General features: G+C 41.7%; 1 protein-coding gene across 1 annotated transcript; it reads left to right on the top strand.

Annotated features, from left to right (window-relative positions):
- Positions 1-320: 320 nt before the first annotated feature.
- SRD5A3 (steroid 5 alpha-reductase 3) lies at positions 321-23,749 on the top strand. Its single transcript, XM_036764323.1, has 5 exons — positions 321-641; positions 11,690-11,832; positions 14,358-14,555; positions 17,899-18,030; positions 19,812-23,749. The coding sequence occupies exons 1-5, from the start codon at positions 406-408 to the stop codon at positions 20,069-20,071; spliced, it is 969 nt and encodes a 322-aa protein (XP_036620218.1). The 5' UTR covers positions 321-405; the 3' UTR covers positions 20,072-23,749.
- The last annotated feature ends 225 nt before the right edge of the window (positions 23,750-23,974 follow it).

Raw genomic sequence — 23,974 nt, 5'->3', positions numbered from 1 at the left:
CCCGTGGGCTCTGTCGGGAGGTCTGAAGTCAAAAGAGTCCGTAAGCAAGGCACGGGCCCCTCACCTAATCATATAAACCCGGCTGACGTCTAACCTTCCAGCGCGCCTCGTGCAAATTTTTGCCCCGCCTCGCAGCGGAAGGATCCCCCTGGGGGTGGGGCGGAGGTACCCGCAGGAGGGAGGGCACATCACTTTGGAGAAGCCCGGAGACCGCGGCCCTACCGCGGGCAGCCGCCGAAGCGCTCTCCCGGCCAGGCGGAGGCTCCCCGAGTCTCCGCCCCGCGTGGTGCGTCAAACGCGTCCCGAGGCTTGGAGCCTGCGAGGTCCGGCGGACGTTCCCGGGGACGCTCGGCCACGCGCATCTCGGCCGTCCTTTAGGCGTGTGCGGCCGCGGCGGCGCTGGCCATGGCGCCCTGGGTGGGCGCCGGGCTCCTGCGGCTCACCCCCATCGGCGCCTTGTGGCTCATCCTGGCCTGCGCCTTCCTGCTGGCCCTGCTGCTGCAGACCGTGCTGCCCAGCGTCTTTCCCCCGGGGCCTTGGGCTCTGTCCACCTTTTTCCACGACCTGATCCGCTATGGAAAAACCAAGAGCGTGGGACAGCAGCGCCCGACCTCCTACGAGGTCTTCGATGTCCCCAAGAGGTAACTATCCTTAGTCTCCGCGTCCTAGCTCGCTCTCGGGGGAGCCTGGGCCAGACGCGAGCCGACTCCCAGGCGGCGCGCCGCTCGCTAGTGTGGCCTGCAGGGGGCAGCAGAGGGCAGGCATGGTGAGGGGGACAGGTGCGGGACGGTGCCCTGGCTGTGGGTATGGCCACGCTGAGATGGGGGCACAGGCTACCTCCCATGCTAGGCACCGAAGGCGCAGACCACGCTGTCCCAGGCCCTGTGGTCTCTCTGTTGACATTAAGCATAAGCCGTTGCTTTGGGTAAGGAAGGTCTTTTCTTAACAGCCTCCCCTGCCCCCCTCTTCACCCACCTTGGCATCATTTTCCAGCTTTGAGTTGACATATTAAAGTCAAAGTATTTTTTTAATCTCCTAAACTTACCCTTCCTCATTCATACCTCTCCTGGGTGTGTCCTTATGAGTAAATGAAAAAGCGTTTGTCCTGTGCTCTGGGGATGCAAAAACAAAAGAGAAACTGTACTAGCCTCCCAGGACCTTACTTTTAAATTGGGTGTTTTCGATTGATTACTCTCCCAATCGAGAATAAGAAAACCCTCATAACAAATATACATCGGCAGGAAAAGCAAAATTTCCCCCATAAGCCATATCCAAAAATGTCTATCTCATTCCTGGCCTTGAGTCCATCATCTCTGTCTCAGGAAATGGGTATGGGGTTCCTTATTGGTTCCCTAGAATTACGACTTTCATCGAATTGATTAGGCTCTCAAGTCTTTCAAGTTTTCTTTATAAGGTTGTTATTGTATAAATTGTTCTCTTAAAACATTCCCCGGGGGAGATGGTTCAAATAGAGGAGGAAGGGAGGCCTGGGAAAAATGTTTTAGTGGGAAGAGCAGTGATGAGTAGACCGGCTTCAGTCAATTGGCACACCCACAACCTTTCCAGAAGCTGTGGCAATATTGATTTCATAATTGTTTTGGAGCAAGGATTGGTACTAGCAGGCAACTGGTTAGACTTGGGGGCAGGGAGTATCTGAGGCTAGCCAGATATAGGGAAGGAAAGGGGGAACAAGCATTTATTAAGTACCTGCTGTGTGCCAGACACTGTGCTAAAGGCTTTACAGATATCTCATTTGAAACTCATAAGAACCATGGTGAAGAGGTTTGAGCAAAATGATGATTGTTAGTGAACCATACTTTTCTAGGGGTGCTCATGACCCCAAAATACCAACACACCGGGTCCTGCTGAAAGAATTCGACTCAAGCTTTCTCAGCCAAGGAAAAAGACAAAGTTTATTAGGGATTCACCATAATGGGTTGTCTTAAAAAACCCCACCCTTTGTGATGCCTGTTTTCACAAGCGGGCCAGATTCAATTCTAAACTGAGCTAGATTGAATCTGGGTCCCTTCATGGAGGCAAGATGGAGATTATATACACAAAGACTGTAGGGATTGAGGGGTGGTCTGGGGTGACTAGAGGAGGGCTTTAGGGAGGGTCTTGAGGAGGAGTCTAAGGAGGACCAGGTGAGGTCAGAGTCCTGGAACCAAGAGAATGGGATTAAGGATGGGAAGTAGCTGAAGGCATGGATACTGATAGTATCAAGGGTGGGAAGCAGCTGGACAGTAAAGGGTGAGGCTAGGTAGAGATTTGGGCTTAATGATAATGTAAGGCTTATGGCCTTAGGGGAAGGCCAGATCTAGTTGGAAGATTCAAGGACAGTTCAAGGGGGCTCCCAGAGACTGTATTCCAGATTCAAGGGGGTTCCCAGAGACTGTGCCCTCATCAATGAGAGGTAGGTGCTATTTTTATTCCCCATTTTATAGTTTAGGAGACTGAGGCAGATTAAGTGACTTGCCCAAGGTCACACAGTTAGTATCTGAGGCTGGATTTGAACTTGGCTTTTCCTGACTCCAGTCTCAGCTCTGTATCTGCTTTCACTTATAAGGACAGCAGGGCTCCTGCGTGGTGAGTTACAAAGTTGAGTGACCTAAAGCCTAAGTAGGAAGAATGACTCACATAAGATAAAAAATCAACCTTATATTGAATGAGATACCCCTCCTTTTTTTTTTCCTCTGGGATTTGGACACTGGTCACCATGACCATTTTAGTCATGGGCCTTTGTTTCAATCCAACGGGCAAGCTTTCTGTGTTAAACAGTGCTCCCTCTCATGTCCGGCATGAATCTCCTAAATGAACCCATGTCAAGCAGAATTGACTTCTGGTGATTGCCACAGTTGACTGGTTCAGTGACAACACATTTGTAGGTTTTCTGAAGGTACAGGGATCCAGTCTCTTCCCTCTCTAAAATGCCCCTGTAACCATTTGGAATATCAGGTTTTCAGCACATCCTATATCAATGAGATTGCCAAAAATTAAATCAGGGCTAAGGATCAATTCTCTGAGTCAGAGATTTGAAAGGGGATAGTTTTGGTTATGTCTTCATTTTTTAAAAAATTTGAGTGCCAGGGTGCAGCTAAGAATGTGTTTATATTTGGCATTTAGGAGAGAAGAATATGGAATATTTCTGATGCCAACAAAGCATAATCCCAAAACAGTCTAACCTATATTCCATGGCTGAAAGGGTAAATGCAGCCTGACATCTGAGTGTAAATAATCACTATGTTCTGACTGGTGGAGGAACAGCATGGGACAATGTAGGTGGAAAAAGCCCAGAACTTTGTCACAGGCCCTGAGATTGTTTTTAGATCTGCCATTGACAAGACCAACTAGCTGACTTTAGGTAAATCTGCCCTCTCCCAGCCTCTATTTCTTCATCTGCAAAATGAGGTTAGACCAGATGGCTCCAAAGGTCCCTTTCACCATTCAATCAGTGATCATATGTATTGGCATGACTTGATGGCAGCAGTTTTTCTGACGAGAAAAAGAGAATGAAGATGTAGACATAATAAAGTATAGGCACAATCTGCCTTAACTAAAAACTTTCTGAGATTATCCCCATCATTAAGCCAAAGGGGTTATAATTTATGTTTGCCAGAGATTCTTCTAACTGAGACTTCTCTCTCATTCTGGTTTTAATCAGTTACTCTTTTCTTTGCCTTCCAATTTTTTTTATCCATATTATTGCCTTTTTCTCTTATTAACACACTATCATAAAATGGAGGAGGAAAAATTGCTCCTTGCAAAATCTTGAATCTCCAATTTAATTCTTTTTTTTTAAACATGCTTGATATCCCTGCACAGTAGTTGACAAGGGGCAGTATGGCATAGTGGATAAAGTAGGCTAGAAACCCAGGAGACTTGGCTTCACATCCATCTCCGACACTAATGCTATAACCCTGGCATGTCATTAAATCATAGGCCATCTTTAGAAGAAGGGGGTGCCCGTGTTGATGAAATTCCAAGCTTTTCCTTCATTGATATACCATGTTTATCACAGATTTCTCTGGATCCTACCCTGGCACAGGAAAGCATCTGTCACTACTCACAGCTGTCATATTGTAAGCAAAAAAAATTCAGACATTCTAGGGTTTAGAGCTGATCAGGCCCTTAGAGATCATCCAATCTAACTCAGAGGCCCAGAGTTTAAATGATTTATTTGCCTAAGGACTTAAGTGACTTTTCTTTATTATTATTATTGACAGTTGGTTCTCTTTGAGCTTCTAGTAACTTCTTGTCTTTCCACTAAATGATGAAATAATACTGGAGGACTTCCTCCAGAGTTTTGGGGCAGAACGTCCCAAGGTATGTCTCAGCTATTGTTTCTTCTAAGTCTAAACAATACATTTCTTTTTGTATTGTCAGCGAAGATAATAGGACAGGTCCAGTTAAACAATGAAAGGTGTGTTAACCATAGTTCTTAATGAGAAGGAAGTCTAAATGTATTGAAAACCCATATTTGATTATGTCGTATTCCATCTGAATTACTTTTTTTGTTTCATATAAGGATTCTTATTTTTTTCTTTTTAAAATTTACTTTCAGTTTTCAACATTTGCTTTTTTTGAGTTCCAGATTTTTCCCCCTTCCTTCCTTCCCTGAGACAGCATGCAATCTGATCTAGGCTATTCTTGTACAATCATATTAAGCACATTTCCACATTAGTCATGTTGTGAAAGAAGAAAACAAAGAGAAAGAAAACACAAAACAAAAAAAAGAGAGACAGCAAATAGCATGCTTCAGTCTGCATTCTGACTCCGTAGTTCTTTCTCTGGATAGTTTTCCGTCATGAGCCTTTTGGAATTGTCTTAGATCCTTGCATTGCTGAGAAGAGCTAAGTCTATCAAAGTTGGTCATGCCTGATTTATTTTCAAAAATTAAAAACAAAAGGGTAAAGTAGACACTTTGTTCATTGGAAAGAGAGGGATTTGGAGTCAAAGGACCAGGGCTTCATGTCTGTTCTGCCACTTGGGCAAGTCAGTTCAGCTTTCTGTGCCTCAGTTTCCTCATCTGTAAAACAGGGGGTTGCACTAGATGGCTCTCCTATGATCCCTTCATTTGTCATCCCAGAAGAACACAAAGGAAGAAATTTAATTCTTTATGTCAGAAATGAGAACTCCTTGAAGGGGAAAGGAACAAGCATTGATTAAGAACCTGTTATGTGCCAGGCACTTTATGAATCAATCAATAAACATTAAGCACCTACGATATCTCATTTGATTTTCATGATAACCCTGGGAGGTAGGCACTTACTCCCCATTTTACAGTTGAGGAAACTGAGGCAGACAGGGTAAGTGATTTGCCCAGGGTCACACAGCTGGTGAGTGTCTCAGGCTAGATTTGAACTCAGGTATTCCTGACTCCAGAACAATGCTTTAACCACTGAGCAACCTTTCAGCCCCTATTATTGGGGGCAGCCTATGCTGTAGTGAGGCAGCTAGGTGTCTCAGTGGATAGAGTGCCAGGCCTGGAGTCAGGAAGACCTGAGTTCAAATCCAGCTTTAGACACTTAATGTGTGATCCTGGGCAAGTGACTTAACCCTGTTTGCCTCAGTTTCCTCATTTGTAAAACGAAGAAGGAAATGGGGAACCTCTCCAGTGTCTTTGCCAAGAAAGCCCCAGATGGGGTCTTGAAGAGTCGGACACCACTAAAAAAACTGAATAACTAATGCTATAGTGAAAAAAACACTGCTTACTACCTTCTCCACTCCGGACAAGTTACTTAATTTCTCTTTGCCTCCATTTTCCCATCTGTAAAATGGGGGAGTGTGAACCTTCCAGCTCTAAATATATATTCCTATAATCCTATGAATTGGTCCTCAAGCCCCTGCATTGCCCCACAGTTGATATGTCTCCATTCCCTGAGGAATTTCATTATCTTACGAGATCCCATCAACTCTAAAACTCATATCTGCTTAGTTCCCCCGGCCCTGGGGCCCCTCCTTTCCTCTGGTTGGAGAAGGGGACAGTAGACAGTACTAGAGGGCCCCAGGACAGCCATGGAATCTTTTTAAACCTAGTGTACTCTTCTGGATTTCATCATTCCTGTAAGCTGTTACGCACCCTCTCTCTGCCACCCTCCAGCCTCCCAACCCCCACTTCTCCTACCCACCTTCCCTCTTTTTATGTGTTGTCTTTCTCCAACTGTAGGCATCTAGTTGTCTCAGTGGATAAAGCACTGGACCTGGAATCAGGAACACCTGAGTTCAAATCCAGCCTCAGACACTTACTAGCTATGCGACCCTGGGCAAATCACTTAACCTCTTTCCGCCTTAATCCACAACAGAAGGAAATGGCAAAAACCCCTTGGACAGCACAGGGTCATGAAGAGTCGGACTCAACTGAACAACTTTTTCCATTGGATTGTAAGCTCCTGGAACCCAGGGACTGTCTTTTGCCTTTATGTGTGTCCCCAGGACTTGGCACAGTGCTTGGCACATAATAGGCAGTTAATAACTGTTTACTGACTGGTTGTATATGAGGCCAATGGGTCAAGGTTCGGTGTAACAACTTTGGGATAGAATAGCCTGAGCTTTCTCTAGGATGTATGTGACAATCACAGTTGCCTAAATTAGAGTACTATCATTGTTTAATTCAGGGGACTGGATTTGGATCTGGAAGGGACCTTATAGACCACCCAGTCCATCCCTTACAGAAAAGAGAAAAAGAAAAGCTGCTTGTTCTCAGGCTACATGAAGAGGCTCAGTGTTGAAAATGAGTCCCTGCTCAGACCACCCTGCGCCACCTCCCCCCCCCGCCCCAGGCTGGATTGTGTTTAGTTTTGAAGAACCCACTCTAAGAGGGTATGGGTGGTAGGAGGCCTTGAGGTCAAATCATATGAAGATCAGTTGAAAAAATTAAGGTTCTTTAGCCTGGAAAAGATAAGGATTTAGATAGAGGGTGAGACTTGATAGATATCGTTAAATATTTTGGCAAGCTTTCTCTGGCTACAAGGGATGGACACCCTAAGTGGAAGGTGCAGACAAGCTGATCTAGGTATGAATTAAGAGGAAACTCCCAAACAAGTAAAGCATGCCAAAAGTTGAAACAGCTCACTTGGGTGGTAGTGTTCTCCCTGTCATTAGAGGTCTTCAAACAAAGTTTGCATCATCCTTCATTCCCAGGTGTGCTAGAAAGGAAGTTCTCATTTGGGTCCTTGTGGGATTCTCGGGCTGGGGAAGCTGCAGCCTTGAGGCCACATGTGGCCCTCTAGGTCCTCAAGTGTGGCCCTTTGAATCCAAACTTCACAGAAGAAATCCCCTGAATAAAAGGATTTGTTCTGTAAAAGGCCACACCTAAGGACCTAGAAGTCCACCTGTGGCCTCGAGGCTTAAGGTTCCCCACCCCTGGTCACTAGATGATCTCTGAGGTCTCTCTTAACTTGGATTCTGTGAAGGTAGGAAAGGTTTTTAATGCAGACCCAGGAAGAGACTGTGTCTGTTTCAAGGACCAGCTTTGCTAAGCTTGGAGAAGCCCAGAAGAATGAGCCAGCAAATGTTGAGCCTATTCATTTATTTATCTCTGGCCACAGCGACTTAGGAACTCTACAGCAGTTGGGAATGTGTTGGTGGAGCACCTGCACCAGTGAAATCGCAGGCTTCTTGAACGGTCTGAAGTCAGAACAGATTGCTCAGCCTGGCAGACTTCCTCATAGATTTCTTTGTTCAGAAAATTTACTGTTAATACTTAAATTGGGTCAGTGATTGGTACTGGCAAAGTCAAAGTCACCCTTCCTGCACCCCCCCATACAGCACATTGACTGCTTAAATGTTATTAAACTTTGAATGTTTTGTTTTTCTGTGTAGCAAACCAGGTTGAGAATTAAAGCTCAGATCAAGCAAACATCTTCATTACATTTGCACAGGAGTTGTCGTGGGCTCTTTGCTGTTTTCAAATTTCCTTTTAGCTGCCAGAGATTTGACTTCCTAAAATGCCGTTGCCGTGTAGTCATTTCCTGAGAAGTTGGCTATATATGAAGCAATTTGGTTGCACGGTTTTGAAACAATCATCTTGCAGATTTGTGCTGATGACTAGAAAGCTCATTCTGCTGTGATTTTCTTGGGTGTGGCATCGTGTTGTTGTTTTTTAAACTTTGGACTCAGATACCTGCTCAGTAGCTAGAAGAGGGCCTCAGAAATCATCCTGGTCAATCCCCTCATTTTAAATATAATGAAATTGAAAGCCTCTCTAGGCAAAGCGACTTGTATAAGGTCATGGAAGCAGGAAACATGAAGTAGACCGTGAACAGCATTCTATTGACTCAAGTCAGTGTGCTTTATCCAAGTGTTTTCAAAATCTGCAAATAAAGGTAGGGTTTATGATTTTGAATTCTACATATAGTCCAGTCCAGAGTGCTGTTAGCCAGCCTTCCAAACTTGCACTCCTGTTTTGTACTCACTAACCCCAGACCTCCACTGACTGGGACCTGCTACTAATTTAGGCATTTTAGCAACAGTCATGAAGATTGCACTGTGTGCACGACATTCCTGAAGTGTCCTATGGGAATGTGAAAGAAGAGAGGACGTGGTAGAAGGCTATGGGAGAACCAGGATTACTCCAACAGAAATCTGATAGTGTACTGGGAGGAAGGAAGGGTGAATTCTAAGGGGGCAGCCTATGGCTCCGTCACACATTTGTGTTTATTAAAAAGTATTTGGGGGTTGAGAAATGGTCAAAGGATATGAACAGGCAGTTTTCAGAGGAAGAAATTAAAGCTATCTATAGGCATATGAAAAAATGCTCTGAATCACTACTGATTAGAGAAATGCAAATCAAAACAACTCTTAGATACCACATCTCTCCTGTCAGATTGGCTAAAATAACAAAACAGGAAAATGATAAATGCTGGAAAGGATGTGGGGAAATTGGAACATTGTTGCATTGCTGGTGGAGTTGTGAGATGATCCAGCCATTTTGGAGAGCAGTTTGGAACTATGCCCAAAGGGCTATAGAAATGTTCACACCCTTTGACCCAGCAATACCACTTCTAGGGTTGTATCCCAAACAAATCACACAAGAGGGAAAGGGACCCATATGTACAAAAATATTTATAGCAGCTCTCTTTGTGGTAGCCAAGAATTGGAAATCAAAGGGATGCCCATCAATTGGGGAATGGCTGAACAAGCTGTGGTATATGAAGGTGATGGAATACTATTGTGCCATAAGAAATGGGGATGATGCAGACTTTGTAACAACCTGGAAAAACCTACACGACATAATGCTGAGTGAGTGGAGCAGAGCCAGGAGAACGTTGTGCACAGTCACAGATATATGGATCCCGTGAGGACCAACCCTGACATACTTCGCTCTTCTCAGCAACCTAAGGTGCAAGGACAACTCCAGGGGACTCACGATGGAGAATGCTATCTTCATCCAGAGAAAGAACTGTGAAGTTTCAATACAGATTGAGGCGCACTACATGCTCACTTTTTTTGCTTCTCTTTTGTTTTTGGGGGTTTTTTTTGTTTTTTTTTTGTTTGTTTTTTGGTTCTGTTTCTTCTTTCTCATGATTCACTCCATTGGTCATAATTCTTCTCCACAACTTGACTAGTGTATAAATTAATTCAATGCGAAGTTATACATGGTAGTTATATGAGATTACCTGCCGTCTTGGGAAGGGAGGGGGGAGGGAGAGGAGAAAATCTGGAACTCAAAATTATGTAGAACCGTGTGTGGTAAACTAAAAATAAATAAATTTAAAAAAATGAAATGGAATTGCGACATATTTTTAAGAAAATAAAAAATGCTATGCACATAAAAAAAAATAATTTGCCAAGGTTAAAAAAAAAAGTATTTGGGAGGAGCAGCTAGGTGGTACAGTGGATAGAGCACCAGCCCTAAAATCAGCAGAACCTGAGTTCAAATCCAGCCTCAGACACTTACTAGCTGTGTGACCCTGGGTCACTTAACCCTGATTACCTAAAAATACACACACACACACACACACACACACACACACACACGAAGAAAACCAATCCTTTTCTATTGGTATAGCTGGCTAGGCAGTAGAGATTAGGAACAACTACAGTATGTTGATGTAAGCCTGCCTTAATCCATAAATGACTGTTTGGTGTTTAAGAGTCTTGCTCCAAACTACAAATGAAACAAATTGAAATAATTGGCTTATTGAAAAAGGATTTTATTTCCTTTTTGGTTTTAGGTTTTTTGCTTTGTTTTGTGTATGTAAGGCTTCGCACACTCCTGGCACATGCACTGTTGGTTGATTCTTATTTGTGGGTGTTTATTTTTTTTAAAGAGAGAGTATAAGGGGGACTGGAATTTGAATTTCATCCATCTAGGGAGTTCCTAGTTATGAAACTCTAGCAATGCAGATCCGTAACTGTGTACTACGAGACAGCCTCATAGAGTGGTAGAGACCTTGATTTGTTGTCAGGAGGACTTGAGTTCAAATCCTGACTCAGACACTTATGTGTGACTTTAAGTCATAGAACCCCTCTGGGCCTCAGTTTCCTTATCTATAAAATGGAAGGATTGGACTAGATGTCCTTGAAGGCCCTTTTTGGAGCATGTACAATCTTAGAGACTTGCCTGGGGCACCTGAAAGTTAAGTGACTTGCCCAGGATTTCATAGCAGGTAAGTATCAGAGGGTAACTAAGCAGCTCAGCGGTTAGAACTGTGTGCCTGGATTCAAGAACCGGCCTCAGACATTTACCACATGTGTGATCTTGGGCAAGTCACTTAACTTCTGCTTGCCCTAATCCGCTGGAGAAGGAAATGGCAAGCTGCTCCAGTGTACTTGCTAAGGAAACTCCACAGACGGCATTGCTGCGCTATGTTCCTCATGGTCACAAAGAGTCAGACGTGACTGAGCAACAGCGTGTCAAGAGGTCGAATTTTAACCTGTATCTCAGTTAAATCTCAAAGTGTCTTAGAAATGGGGTGAGATGTATATTTCTTGGTAATTTCATCATTTCTAGTCAGTTGTTTTCAGTAGCGTCTGATTCCTCATTTGGGGTTTTCTTGGCAGATACTGTAGTGGTTTGCCATTTCCTTCTCCAGCTCATTTTACCAATGAGGAAACTGAGGCAAATGGGGTTAAGTGACTTACCCAGGGTTACACAGCTAATAAGTGTATGGAGGTCAGATTTGAACTCAGGAAGATGAGACCGCTGGACTCCAAACCTGGTGAGATCTCCACTGCACCACCCAGCTACCTCCAAATAAAACTCCTGAAACCTAGGGCTAACTAATTATTCAAGCAGAATAAATCCATCTCTCTAGACAAATAACATTAACCTGCCCCCCAGGGTGTGGTGCTTAAGGTTTTATGTGAGGTACAATCTTGCAAAATCTCTGGAAACTATCATGTGTCTAGTTTTGCAGTGTGTAGAAATCCTACTTTCATTTGGCAATGGAAGGCACAACCTTGGTTTTCTCTGGATGCAATTGTGGCTCTGTCTCTGGAACTTGAACCCAGTCAGGAAGTCATTGAGAGATAAATGTTTCTAGCTGCACCTTCATCTAAATGTTGCAATGTTCACATTCTTGTTAAACTTCACAAGTCAGTCCCATGGAGGCCTTCTGCCAGGAAGCCTAGTTCCAGAAGGAAATTTGCAATAGGATTTGAGTCACAAAAAGCATTAGATTTCATCCAGGCTGACTTAGCCTAATCCACTCTTGACTCATACCAAGTTTCTCTTGTTTTTCTACAGGTGGTTTTGCCATTTCTATATCATTTCAGTGGTATGGAATGGCTTCTTACTTCTATGTCTTATCCAAGCCCTGTTCCTAGGAACACCCTTTCCAGTGTGGCTTCAGGATTTGCTCAGAAAACTTGGGGCTTCACAAATGCAAGGTAAACTACCCCAATTCCAAACATTCATTCTGTTTTGATAATGTCAAGTTAGCAACAAGGTATTTCCTAGATAGAGTAAAAACCAATCCTTGCCCCCAACCTGGTGAATCAGGAAATATTTTGTAGACTTTGCTCTAGGTGGCATAGTGAGTGATGGACTTGGAGACAGGGAGGTAAGTAGGATTGAATTCTGCCTCAGCTACCCTACTGGCTAGGAGATCCAGGGCAAATCGGTTAACCTCTCAGCCTTAGCTTCATCATCTATAAGATGAGACAACACCTACCTCACAGAGTTATTGTGAGAATAGGATCGTATGAAAAGTGCTTTGCAGACTTTAAAGTGCTGCATATAAATTTAGCTAATATTATTATTGGGACAGCTAGGTGGTACAGTGGATAAACTGTCAGGTGTGGAGTTGGGAAGACTTGAGTTCAAATCCAGCCGCAGACACTTATTAGCTGTGTAACCTTGGGCAAGTCATTTAACCCTGTTTGCTTTGGTTTCCTCATCTGTAAAATGAACTGGAGAAGGCAATGGCAAATCACTCTAGTATATTTACCAAGAAAACCCCAAAAGGAGTCACGAAGAGTCAGACGCAACTGAAAATGACTAACAACAGCAAAATTATTTTTATTATTACAAGTCTTGCTTAGAGTGAAAGGTAGAAGAAAAAAGAGAAGAATGAAAATTATAGAGGGGAGTGAATGGCTTTTGCTCCTGTCGTCAGAACCGAGATTTTGAACTTGCTTTCCTGCCTGTGAGGCAAGGCTGTGCCCTTGCCTATCTGTGTGTAGCTTGGAAGGCAGTGAAGGGATGCAGTCTGTCCCATCAGATGGTGCCCACACAGCAACAAGGGCGCAGATCCATGGAAGACTCAAAGAAGAAAAGAGTTTGCAATGTCCTTTAATGTTACTTTGAAACATCAGTTTCTAGGAAACATACTATCACAAAATAATCAGCAGAAAGCCTCAGGACTTGGACAAGCTTTTGCTGGAAAACTTGATACAAAACTTTGGGAAGAAAAAAATAAAAACATGTTACTGTGACTTAGTGGTAAAATAGTAATCCTACTTTTAAAGCCAGTTATTTTTTGAAACAATTACAAAATACCCTCTTCACATTAGCTACACTTTTAAAAATGGAGAAGTTGAAGGAAAAAAACCAACTGATGTAAACCAAAATTAACCCCAGTGAGAAGCAAGACAAAAAGTCTTCTGTCCCCCTGCTGTTAAACTCTGTCACTCCTTCCCTAGGAATTCCCAAGAATTCGGGGCTGTCAACCCAGGGGAACTTGTTAGGAAGCAAAGACCAGACTCAATCACTTTTTGAAAGGAGAGAAGTTTCCGCCACGTCTCCTGCTCATTTAAACAAGCATTTTTCAGGACTTTGTTCAATTATACTGGCATTTACCTTTAGAAGGAGGAGTTTGGATTTTTCACTTTTGGCTATCCCTAAAGAATTACAACTTGGGGTGTGTGTGGGGGGGGGGGGAGAGAAGGAGATACTGAACAGTTCGTGGCACTTAAAGAGGAGGGGGAGGTCCAGAGCAGAGCTATCCTTTGATTTGATTTTTCATGTGAAATGCAGTTTTCTTGCGTTGGGTTTTGTTTTTAGTTCAGTCCCTTTCTGGTTCGGTCTGGGTCTCTATATGACTCTTCCTCGTTCTCTCTCTTAAATGACTTCTGACCCCTGTCCCCAAGGGGGACCAAGGCAGGATGCGGAGGACTTCATCTGCAACATAGAAATGCCTTTTCAGCATTCCAAGGCTAGTCCCGTCTGCCAAAAAGTGCTAGGAAGCGCAGGCAGATCTTGGCCTTTCTGGATATAGGGATTCCCATAGGATGAAACCCATACTCCTAAGTAACTTCTCTTGTCTTTGTTTTTCAGATCAGATAATTTGTATCTGATGGCGATGTGCTTTCCATATTGCTCAGAAAGTGTCATCTGTAGCATAGCTGTGATAGGATACTAAAGATAATTAGTTAATAGCAGACATTTTTGAAGCACTCGCTATGTGCCAGGCACTGTGCTAACCACAGTATCTCAGTTGATCCTCACAACAACCATATGTGGTAGATGTTCTTATTATCCCCATTTTACTGTTGAGGAGACTGGGGCAAGCAGTGGTTGAGTGACTTGCCCAGGGTCATACAGCTAGTAAGTGTCTGAGCCTGGATTTGAACTCAGGTCTTCCTGACTCCAGCCCTGGTGCTTTCTCCACTGAGCCACCTATATGCCCAGAGAAGGTGTCAGGGAACCAGGCTTCCCATCACAGGACTGCCACTTGATTAGCCAATGATAAGATCTTGGAGAAAAAAAAATACTCTGGGCATTAGGTACTATATATCTATTAAAATGAGGGGTTATACTAAGTGGTCTTTAAGCTAAACAAAACTATTTAAATTAGTACTAAATTCTCTTTATCTGGGAGGTTGTATGATTGTGTGTTTAACAGTGGAAAAATAGCTAGGGAAGTTAGCCACAGGAGAGAAGCCTCCTGAGTATGTGGTGCTTGTCATTGCAGGTGATGAGCTGGTGCTGTCGGCCTTCTTGGTTCTGATATTTATGTGGCTCCACAGTACACGAAGACTCATGGAGTGTCTCTTCATCAGTGTGTTCTCCGAAAGCGTGATTCACATAGTTCAGTACTGCTTTGGAATCTCTTATTATGTTATTATTGGCTTAACTGTGCTCACCCAAGTGCCAATTGATGGAAGAAATGGTGAGTGCTTCCACTGGTCTGGCTAGCTGGCTTAGGTCTTTGGGATTCATTGACAGTATAGTTTGGGGCAGAATGCCAGATGAAGCATTATGGGAAATTCCAAAATCGGAGGATACAGTCCCTTGGGTTGGAGGAGCTTGCGATCTTATGGGAAAGTTAGCAACAAAGCAACAGAAATGTATGCCTGAATATGATTTTGCTTCTTCAGTGAGTGGGTGGTGCTCAGGGAACACAGGTGAGGTCGAGCTGAGATGACAGATGAAACCCTAGCTACAGAACATTGGATACCTTTCCCTAGCCCAGCTACTGCCTCTACCACTTGCTCTGCTCAGGTTGCTACATTGTGGCTCCTGAGACTCTCCTCAGGGAAATGGTTTATTCAAATCCAGGCTTACAGATAACAAAACCTTCTCCTCTCCTATAAGGGCAGGAGAAGGTACCACAGAGCCACTAATTTAACATCTTCTCTCCATCACCAATAATGAGCTATTTTAATGGGATGGTCAGAGAAAGGAGGAAGAGGGTTGTATGAAATTGAAACTGAAATAGCATACTAAGTTGTTTTTAATGTCCCTTATATTTAGAGCAGGGGTTCTTGACTCGATATCCATAGATTCTAGAGATCTGACAGATTTCTACAAGTCCATGAACTTGGATGGGGGAAAAATGGGGATGGGAGGGAAAAAATTACATCTTTATTTTCATTACCCTCTAACTGAAATTAAATGTTTTCCTTAATTGTTTAAAAACATTATTCTGAAGAGTCCACAGTCTTCACCAGACTGCCGAAGGGGCCCATCAAACAAAAAGAGTTAAGAACCACTGATGCAGAGGAAAATCAAGATCATGAATTGTGTTTTAATTTTTAACTGCTACCCATAAACTTTGTCTTGACATAACACTTCCCAACAGGCATCCAAGCAACACCCCTATAAGCTACATTCCCTGAAAAGTTTTTCAGTAGTTAAGAGAAGGGAGCAATGTGTCCTTTAACTCCCATACAGTGGTATTGATCATTGTAAGAAATTGGGTGTAGTGACAGTGTTCACTCTCAAAATTTCCTGCAAGCTAATGCATTAACATCTTTAGTGCAAGTTGGTTTTTATTACAGCTGTAGCTACCTGTATTCCAGCACTGTATTTCTCTCTAACATGACTGTTTTCTCCCAGAGTCGTATTTCCCCATTGATTCCCAAAGGCGACCCTTATCCCATCTCTATAAATTTAGATTGAATTTGCTGTGCATCTAATACTTAAGCAGTGGTTCAGTTTGATTTCTACTTCTCTTTCTAAATTTCCCCAAAAGTCATTAGTAAGCTTTCAGAGGAGGCTTCTTAAATTCTTTTTGTACTTCCTCTCTTTGTGCTGTATTTATTTTCTCCCTAGGGTCATGACATAGCCAAATAGATACCTCTGATATTTCAGTAATCCTAGAATAATATGACTAAGTTAAGTTGCTCTGAATTTAATTAGCTAAATTAAATTGAGATGTGGTGTTTTTCATACTGGGAAGAATTTTTTTGACACACTTTCAGTTAATGTCATGATTTTCACACATTCTTGGTGAATGCCAGCCACCTTTGGGTTTTCTACAATAAGAACTCTGCTTTTTTTTTCCCCAAAGGACCTTTGGCTGTTAGCTTCCAGCCTCCTGACTCCCCAGCACCTAGCACAGTGCCTGACACATAGCTAGCACTTTATAAATGTTTGTGTTTTGATACAGTGATTGACGTCACTTAGTTTTCTTGGAGCTGTAGGCCAGATTTTGTTTCCTCTCCGCTTGGATTGCTTTCTGAACTTCTCTTATGAGAACTCCAGGGAGAAGTGAGCACACATGGTGGTAGTTTGTCCTTCATTCTCAAAGAGGACCACGACATCAGGGAGATGATAACGTGACTTGCAATTGACTGTGATTTGAGTGAGGGAGGGCTGTGCAGCCTCACTTTCTCGAAACTCCAGAGCCATCTGGGTCCAGTGGCCAGCAGAATGACTGGAGATAGCCCAGGATGCAGTGAGCACACATGGACTTTAGAGTGCATTTGCCAGGTGCTAGATACTGTAACACCTTCCCTTCACCCTACCTCTTCTAATAATATTGCCAGCCACCCAATTCCTAGAGTTGTTGTTCCAGTATTCCTAGAGCATCTTTCCTACACCTCTCCTTTTTCCTCATCCTTTATCTTTATCTGTATACTATATCCACCTTTCTGGCCCACCTCCATCCCTACTCCTTTAAGGTATTATAATTTAGTAAATGTTCCCTTACTGTTAATTGATGCTTTTGGCCATCTTATCTGCTTGCTAGGAAGGTCACCTGGAACATTGGTGTCTGAACCACCTGGTTACAAGCCCCAAGTAAAATAATTTTTTAGGAGGAAGATTGTGCCATTTGCCATCTCATATTTTTAGACTTATTTCAGGATTTTAAGATTTTTTTTCCCCCTGGAGATTCTTTTCCTGCAGTTACATTCAAGTCCTATCTGTATAACATTGGGGAATGACCTCTCTGGGTCTCAGATTCCTCATCTATAAAATGAGAGAATTGGACTAGATGGCATCTCTTTTAGCTCTAAACCTCCAGTCCTATAATCCATAAAACTCCTATAACTATGGATTAGGAAGATTTTGAGTTCCAAATTTTTCTCTCTCCCTTCCCCACTCTCCATGATAGCAAGCAATCTGATAGAGGTTACACATGTACAATCATGTTATACATTTCCACGTTAGTCATGTTGTGAAAAACAACTCATTTCTGACCCCTCCCATGACTTGCTTAATTTACCTTCATGGTAGTATGCAGAAGTAATGACTACCCTCCCATTTTTCTAGAAATTGTTTTCCTGACATTAGAAAACAGAGCGAGTCACCTTTAAGCAAGGCTTTTGAAAAGAGATTTATTTACTGTTGTTTTGTGACATAGATAGAGCCCACCACTTTCCCTGCCACAAACTTGTCACTGTACTTTCTCATGGTGGAAGTAATGGTACCCCATACCCTTATGTATCATATCATTGACAGCAATAGCTATAGGTAGGGTACAGAATTCCACTTCTGAAAGGAGACATGGCCTAGAACATGCTGATGGAGAACAATATCCAACAGCGCAGGATTTTCTGCCAATGTCCCTTGTCTAGAGACCTGAAGGGAAGGGGAGTTTGTCCACTCTGCTTCCAGACAGGTGCACCTTCCAGGCCCTTAAGGAGAAAATCAGACTGACAGGACAGATAAACAAGTTCTGCCCCTGAGCTCACTCAACAAGGTTTGTTTTTTGTTTTTTTTTCAAAACACATTATATTTCTGATGTCAACAACATTTTGCTAATCAGGTAATTGTCACATCCACAGTTTATGTAGGGAAAAGTCTCTTGATGCAAACACGTTGGTTCCATATCCTGGGAATGATGATGTACATCTGGTCATCTGTCCATCAATACAGGTGCCATGTCATCTTGGCTAATATGAGGAAAAATGAATCAGGTGAGCTTATTTAAATTTCCAGCCTATAACTGCTAGTCTTCACAGGACAATTGTTCCTTTCTTCACTAACTAGCCATATATCTTAATGTAAATCACTTCCTATCAGGGTCCGAGTTTTCTCATCTGTAAAATGACAGGTTTAGACTATGTGATCTCTGTCCCTTCCAGCTTTAATGTTTAAAGATTCTTATGTTTTTCAGACACAGCTGATATGTTGATTTGTTTTGCTTGACAATCATTTGTTACAAGGAAGGGTTTAGGGAGGGGTGGGGCACAAAAAATTAGTGGGTAGTCATAGAGATTCATTAAGAGAGCAACCATAAAGCATTTTAAAATATGCCGAAGGAAAATAGGAATTCAGAACGTCACACAAACAGGACAATCTTGTTACTAGCATGTTAAAATTTAATATACATTAAAAAAAAAATCTAAGGAGTTCACAGTTTTACATACAATTCTCTTCTTTGCTCTTTGTACATTGAAATGTGCATGTTGTATGATTAAGTTTGTAATTAAAAACATAATTCTGTGATTCTAAAGTACTATCCTTTTGCCTACCTTTTGGACAGAAGTCTAGACATCCGAGAAAGGGGATAATAATATTGGCAGCCACCTGCCTCGTAGGGTTGTTGGAAGCATATCGTAAAGTATTAGAGACACATGTCTTGGTTCCTGTTAGAATCATGGAAAAGGAAGAGAAGAGAACCCAAGTTAATTAGTTACTGCTTTTCTAGTAAAGAAATGGTGAGGAAGAAATGAAATCCATTGACAATGAGGAAATTTTGGAATTCCTAAGAATATAGAATTCCTAATTCATGTGCTCACTGTCTTTGGAGATTATGGTATTCTTTTGCCTTACTTAGCATTTATTTAACATTTTATGCCACTGAAATGCACAGCCATAAAGTGTTTTTAATTCCTCTCTCTAGGAATCTTGTAAGTCCATCCAGTTTGGGGTACTGACTCTGAGAGATACTGTCTTGGCCTCAAACTACGTGTAAATAGGCCAGGGAAAAAGAAAAATTTTAATTTATAAGCGCTCAAACTTTAGCCCTTTGTTTATCCTACGGCAGTTACCCTGCTCTTTAAGCCATATTTCCTTCTTTAAAAGTAAAATTAATCATCAGCCTTTGGGATAGGTTGTTTCCTCATGGTAAATGGTTGTTGTGAGAGTAAAATGAGCTATTTAAGAGGTTTTGCAAACTTTGAAATGCTAGCTGCTATTGTATGCAAAAACACAAGATAATCAAGCCCCAAAAAGTAAACTTTAAGTCAAAGTATACTTTTTGGCCTAAAATATCCAGATAATTTACATGGTTAGCCTGAGTATCCTCTTCTTTTCTGAATTGGCTTGCCAAATGGGTGGTTGTTTCCTCTAATAAATTCAATTTTGATCTAAAAAAAAAATTAGTCTTTTATAGAAAGTTACCCTCAACATGTAAAATCTGAGTTTTTGTCATCAAGCTTATATAAAAGATGGGGTTATAGCTTTAGGTTGGGATCTTTTTAAAATACAAAGCTAATTATGTCCCTTTTTTTACACAAATTTTTTGTACTAGTTTTTCTTTTATAATTATTAATGTTTGGCTTTCTGAATTGAATAGTTTTTAATAAAGAAATTGGTCATTATATGTCAAGATTGTGTGTTTTATATGTAGGTGGGTGAGACTAATATAGATACAAGTATAACTAACTACATGTTTTCTAGAACATGAACTCATGTCAAAAAACACCGTCATTTCAGACTCACGCTGTGTCTTTTTTTTTTTTTTTCACTCTAGGAAAGGTCATTCACTCTAACTACAGAATTCCTTTTGGAGACTGGTTTGAGTATGTTTCTGGCCCTAATTATTTTGCAGAACTGATGATCTACGTGTCCATGGCTGTCACCTTTGGATTCTACAATTTTACCTGGTGGCTTGTGGTATCATATGTCCTCTTCAGCCAGGCCCTGGCAGCTGTTTTGAGCCACAAATTTTACCTGAGCAAGTTTGACTCCTATCCAAAGCATAGGAAGGCTTATGTGCCATTTTTGTTTTAAGATTGTCTGCATTTTAAAAACAAAACAAAACCTTTTCAGGTTCTGAGCAAGAAGATTTACATTCCAAGAGCAAAAGTGATGGAATAATGGTATAGGAAGAGAAATACTTTACACTAAGGCATGGTGTGCCGGACAGAACTATCCAAAAATATTGTTTCCGTTTTTATATGAAAACCAGAATGGATAAAATAGCCTCATGAGCAGAAAGAAAGAAACTTAAAGAAATAAGTGTTTCTAGGTGGTTTCTAGTGCTTCATCCTAAGTAGTACTTAGAAAACAAACCAACTGCAGCAGATAAGACTTTTCTAGGCCACTTCAAAGCACACCAAGAAGAATTATTGCGATGCTTTGGGAAAAAAAAGAAGAAATAAGATGGAATGTGACTCTGGAGGGTTTGTCCAGTCAGTATGAGGTTTACTAACCAGGCTATACCCGCAAAGGCCCATCAAGAATGTAGGATACGCCTCCTGTCTTTTTGCACTCTCTTAACATCTGAAAATGACAAAATACTACAGCAGCCTACAGGTGAATTCAGGGAAAACGAGTTTTTTGGAACTAGTTTGTTCTATCCAAAAGCTCGGAGAACTTGGAAGCACCTATAGCCGCTTTGCTTGGTTCACAGCCTAACTTGAATGCTCAGTGAAAACCCCGTTTTCAGGTTGCATGTCATGGGACTGCCTTATAGTTGTAAGCTTCTTAAAATGACAACTTTTTTGATAGGTCAGGAGCTGAGCTGTCTTGAACTTGCTTAATCCTGGACACGCTATAGCAAATAGTGCTTTGATGAGGTTCTCATTGTCAGTGTCCAGCTGACTCCTGTTTGCCTGAGTTGATTTCCATTTCCATTATGTGAAGAGCCTTCAAATACTCAGTCTGTTGGATTTAGTCATTTAAGCAGCACTGTATAAACAAATGGGGACGTGCTGACTAGCCTCACCACAAAGGAGTTATTGATACTTAACATTTCAAAGACTTAAAATATTTCTGTTACAACTCATCTCAGACTGAAAAAGTTCACATTTACATAGGAAAGGGATAATGTTTACACTTCTAAAAATAAAGAATTAAGAATTAAGTATCACCCATGATTAATGAAAGAATGATAATGTGATACATGAGCAAATGATCCCTAAACTGGAAAAAAAAAAAGCCAGCCCAGCCCCCAGGGCCTCCCCACTGGAATTCAGTGCAGTAGCACCAGACTTTCTGTTTTGTAGGTTAAGATATTACTTCTCAGTCAAATTCCTTTTAAGCTCCCTTTCAACAATCTTGAGTTCATAATTTTAAAAGCACAAAGATGTGATGACTATGTTCTCTTCTAAGAGCAAGACCCTTTGTCATTGGCTGGAGGTATAATGATGCATAATCCAAAAACATTCTACTCTCATAAGAAATGCAGATAAATCAGATGCTATTGTTGAACTTCAGGTTTTTGGCTAGTATCAAATATAAGTCTGACTAGGCACATTCTAAAGTTATTATCCTATTCTTACAGAAATGCTGCCCTTTGTGATTGTATCTAATTTGGGGCATAGGAGATAGCCATATGTTTTCAGGTAGGTGTATGCCATTTAACTATACAGTTAGTGACAACTGTATAGATGATAGTGGTAGAAGCAGAGAGAGAAGAGGGATATAAGCCATTGTTCCTTTTGAGTTTATGCAAGTGCTGCTTATATTTCTAAAGGTTAAGGTTCAGCTGACTTTTCATCTCCTTTATAGGTGAATATTTGCAACATATAACCATTATCCTCTACTGATAAATGGGAATCTGCCTCTTTACGTGTTACTGCAGAATCCTTTATCAGAAGCTTCTTCCCTCTCTCTTGTTTTCTCTCTTAGTCTTCACTTCATTAGAAACTATGCTGGCCCAAATATAATTCATGCTTTTCTCCCCCTCCCAAATGTGGCTTGTATGAAATTTGAGTATGGTCTATAAGCTTTGGTGTTCTGGGTTTGGTTTTTCCCCCCCCCACTTTGTCTTTCCTTTCAGATTTAGCAGTACAACCTATATTCAGACCAATAGTATAAAGTTTTCCAGAGAAATACATCAGTTATCAGGAGTAAGGGAAGAATCTTTAGCATAGCTCAAGAATGAAACTACTACTGCTCTGGCAGTAGTAAATGTAAAACACACCATAGTCACTTACTGATAAATCAATATATCTGCCCACATGGCACAAATAATCCCAAACATTAGAGAATGAAAGAGTCATTTGCACTTGGCTTTAGAAGACATTTTTCAACTCGGTATGGGAATATAGAGTATAGCAGCAACATGCTGAACCCAGCAAGGACTGGGCTTAAAACCAGGAAGATCTAGGTTCATATCCCACCCTCTGCCACTTTGGGACTGCTGGGTAAGTAGTGCAACTCCCTAGGACTGATCTGCCAAATCATAGAGGGGTCATAATGTTCATTAATTGAAGGAGTTCCCTACGTAGGGAAATCACCCATCTTCGAGTCTTTGTATTTTAGAATTTAGATCTGTCTGATATTCCAGGAATATAAAGGACTTCAAACCAAATAATAAGGGCCCTGTGCAGAAGCCACTGTTACTAGAAAGTTCTTCAGTTTCATCATTCTGTCTTCCTCTTCCTGGTCCTTTTTATCTCCTAATTTTCCAGGATAATTTGAGCTACACTTATAGAGACAATTGTTTTGATTTTTAAAGCCAGAAAGGTCCAGTTGTAAGAACCAAAATATGGGCTGGAGCTTAACATCTGCCTCCTTGAAGGCTTTTCCAGCTTTTGTGGGGCTATAGACTAAGCAGGGGAAGTGGCAAGGTCATCAGAGGAGCTGAAGGCGGAGCAAAGAACTGAGCCAGCCATTGGGCATTGACTTGTTACCTTTTGCTGGAGAATCCTTGCAAAACCAGAGTCGGCATTGTACTCTGTGAGATCATGGTGAACAGCCCTTTGTGCCTAAGTGAAAACTGTCAGATTCTTGGAAGGTTCCACAAATATCCAACTCTGCCCATGTAGAAATGTTCCAGTGGTATAAAGTCTTGAGTTCTTCAGTTGGCTTCCTTTGGCAGTGCTGAGGATTAACTCAATCTCTCTGACTTCCTCTGTACAATACAAAAGATAAATCATGTGCTACCTCATGATAATAGTGTGGCTTACCTAGGGACCAAAAATGTACTGAGGATGAGTCACGTGTGACTCCACATTTTAGCTCTCACCCTTGTATGCTGGTGTTGGCCTTCAATAAACATAATTTGGTTAGCCTTATCCCTTAAGTATGCACTGTATACTTTGCATTCAAGGATCCAAAATTTCATTTGTGGGGGGTCTCCCCTCTGCTGATGCAGATCACAAACCAACCAACCCCTACACGAGCCTTAGTAGATGTTTTCATAAGTCGTACCCTCTTCTCCCTACCTCCCTGCCCCCTCTCCCAAAATGTATACAATAGTCAACGTTCTAGCATTTTGTCTCAGCTTAGCTAGGCTAGTCTCTAAGCAACAGATACATAGTCTGTCTCTGTACCCATTCTTGGAGCCTTTTTAGCTTGTGGCTAGAGCTTGGACTCTGCTGGTATGGCCTTTGAGGGCTTAAGGCCTTCACATCATGATAAAACATTAGACTCTTAGGGAAGCAGTTGTATTCTGTATTATATATTTAATTCCGTTTACTGGTGCTCATATATATCCTGCAATAAAATAATTTTTTCCAGATTTTCTTTTCCTCTGTATCTCTTTTTCTCCTATGTATTTTTTTTTACCCCCTGGTGCACAAAGGAATAATGTTACACAGAGTATTTCAGACTTTGTTTTGTTGTTAAAAGACCTCATAAAATATTGACTCAACAATTGCTAGCAATGGCAGTTTCATAGCCCTCATGACCTGTCTAGGCAGATTTCGCCTTAGCCACACATCTTGCCTCAGTATTGTATTTACC

Source organism: Trichosurus vulpecula, chromosome 6 (genome assembly GCF_011100635.1).
Source record: "Trichosurus vulpecula isolate mTriVul1 chromosome 6, mTriVul1.pri, whole genome shotgun sequence".
Classification (NCBI taxonomy): Eukaryota; Metazoa; Chordata; class Mammalia; order Diprotodontia; family Phalangeridae; genus Trichosurus; species Trichosurus vulpecula.
This window is presented reverse-complemented; position numbering and strand designations above follow the sequence as displayed.

Bases quoted from the DNA above. Each gene is read 5' to 3' on its own strand.
- SRD5A3 (XM_036764323.1), top strand. From the start codon at position 406: ATGGCGCCCTGGGTGGGCGCCGGGCTCCTGCGGCTCACCCCCATCGGC. The intron at 11,833-14,357 runs GTAAACTACCCC...TTGTCATTGCAG, and splicing joins TGGGGCTTCACAAATGCAAG to GTGATGAGCTGGTGCTGTCG. The intron at 18,031-19,811 runs GTGAGCTTATTT...TTTTCACTCTAG, and splicing joins TATGAGGAAAAATGAATCAG to GAAAGGTCATTCACTCTAAC.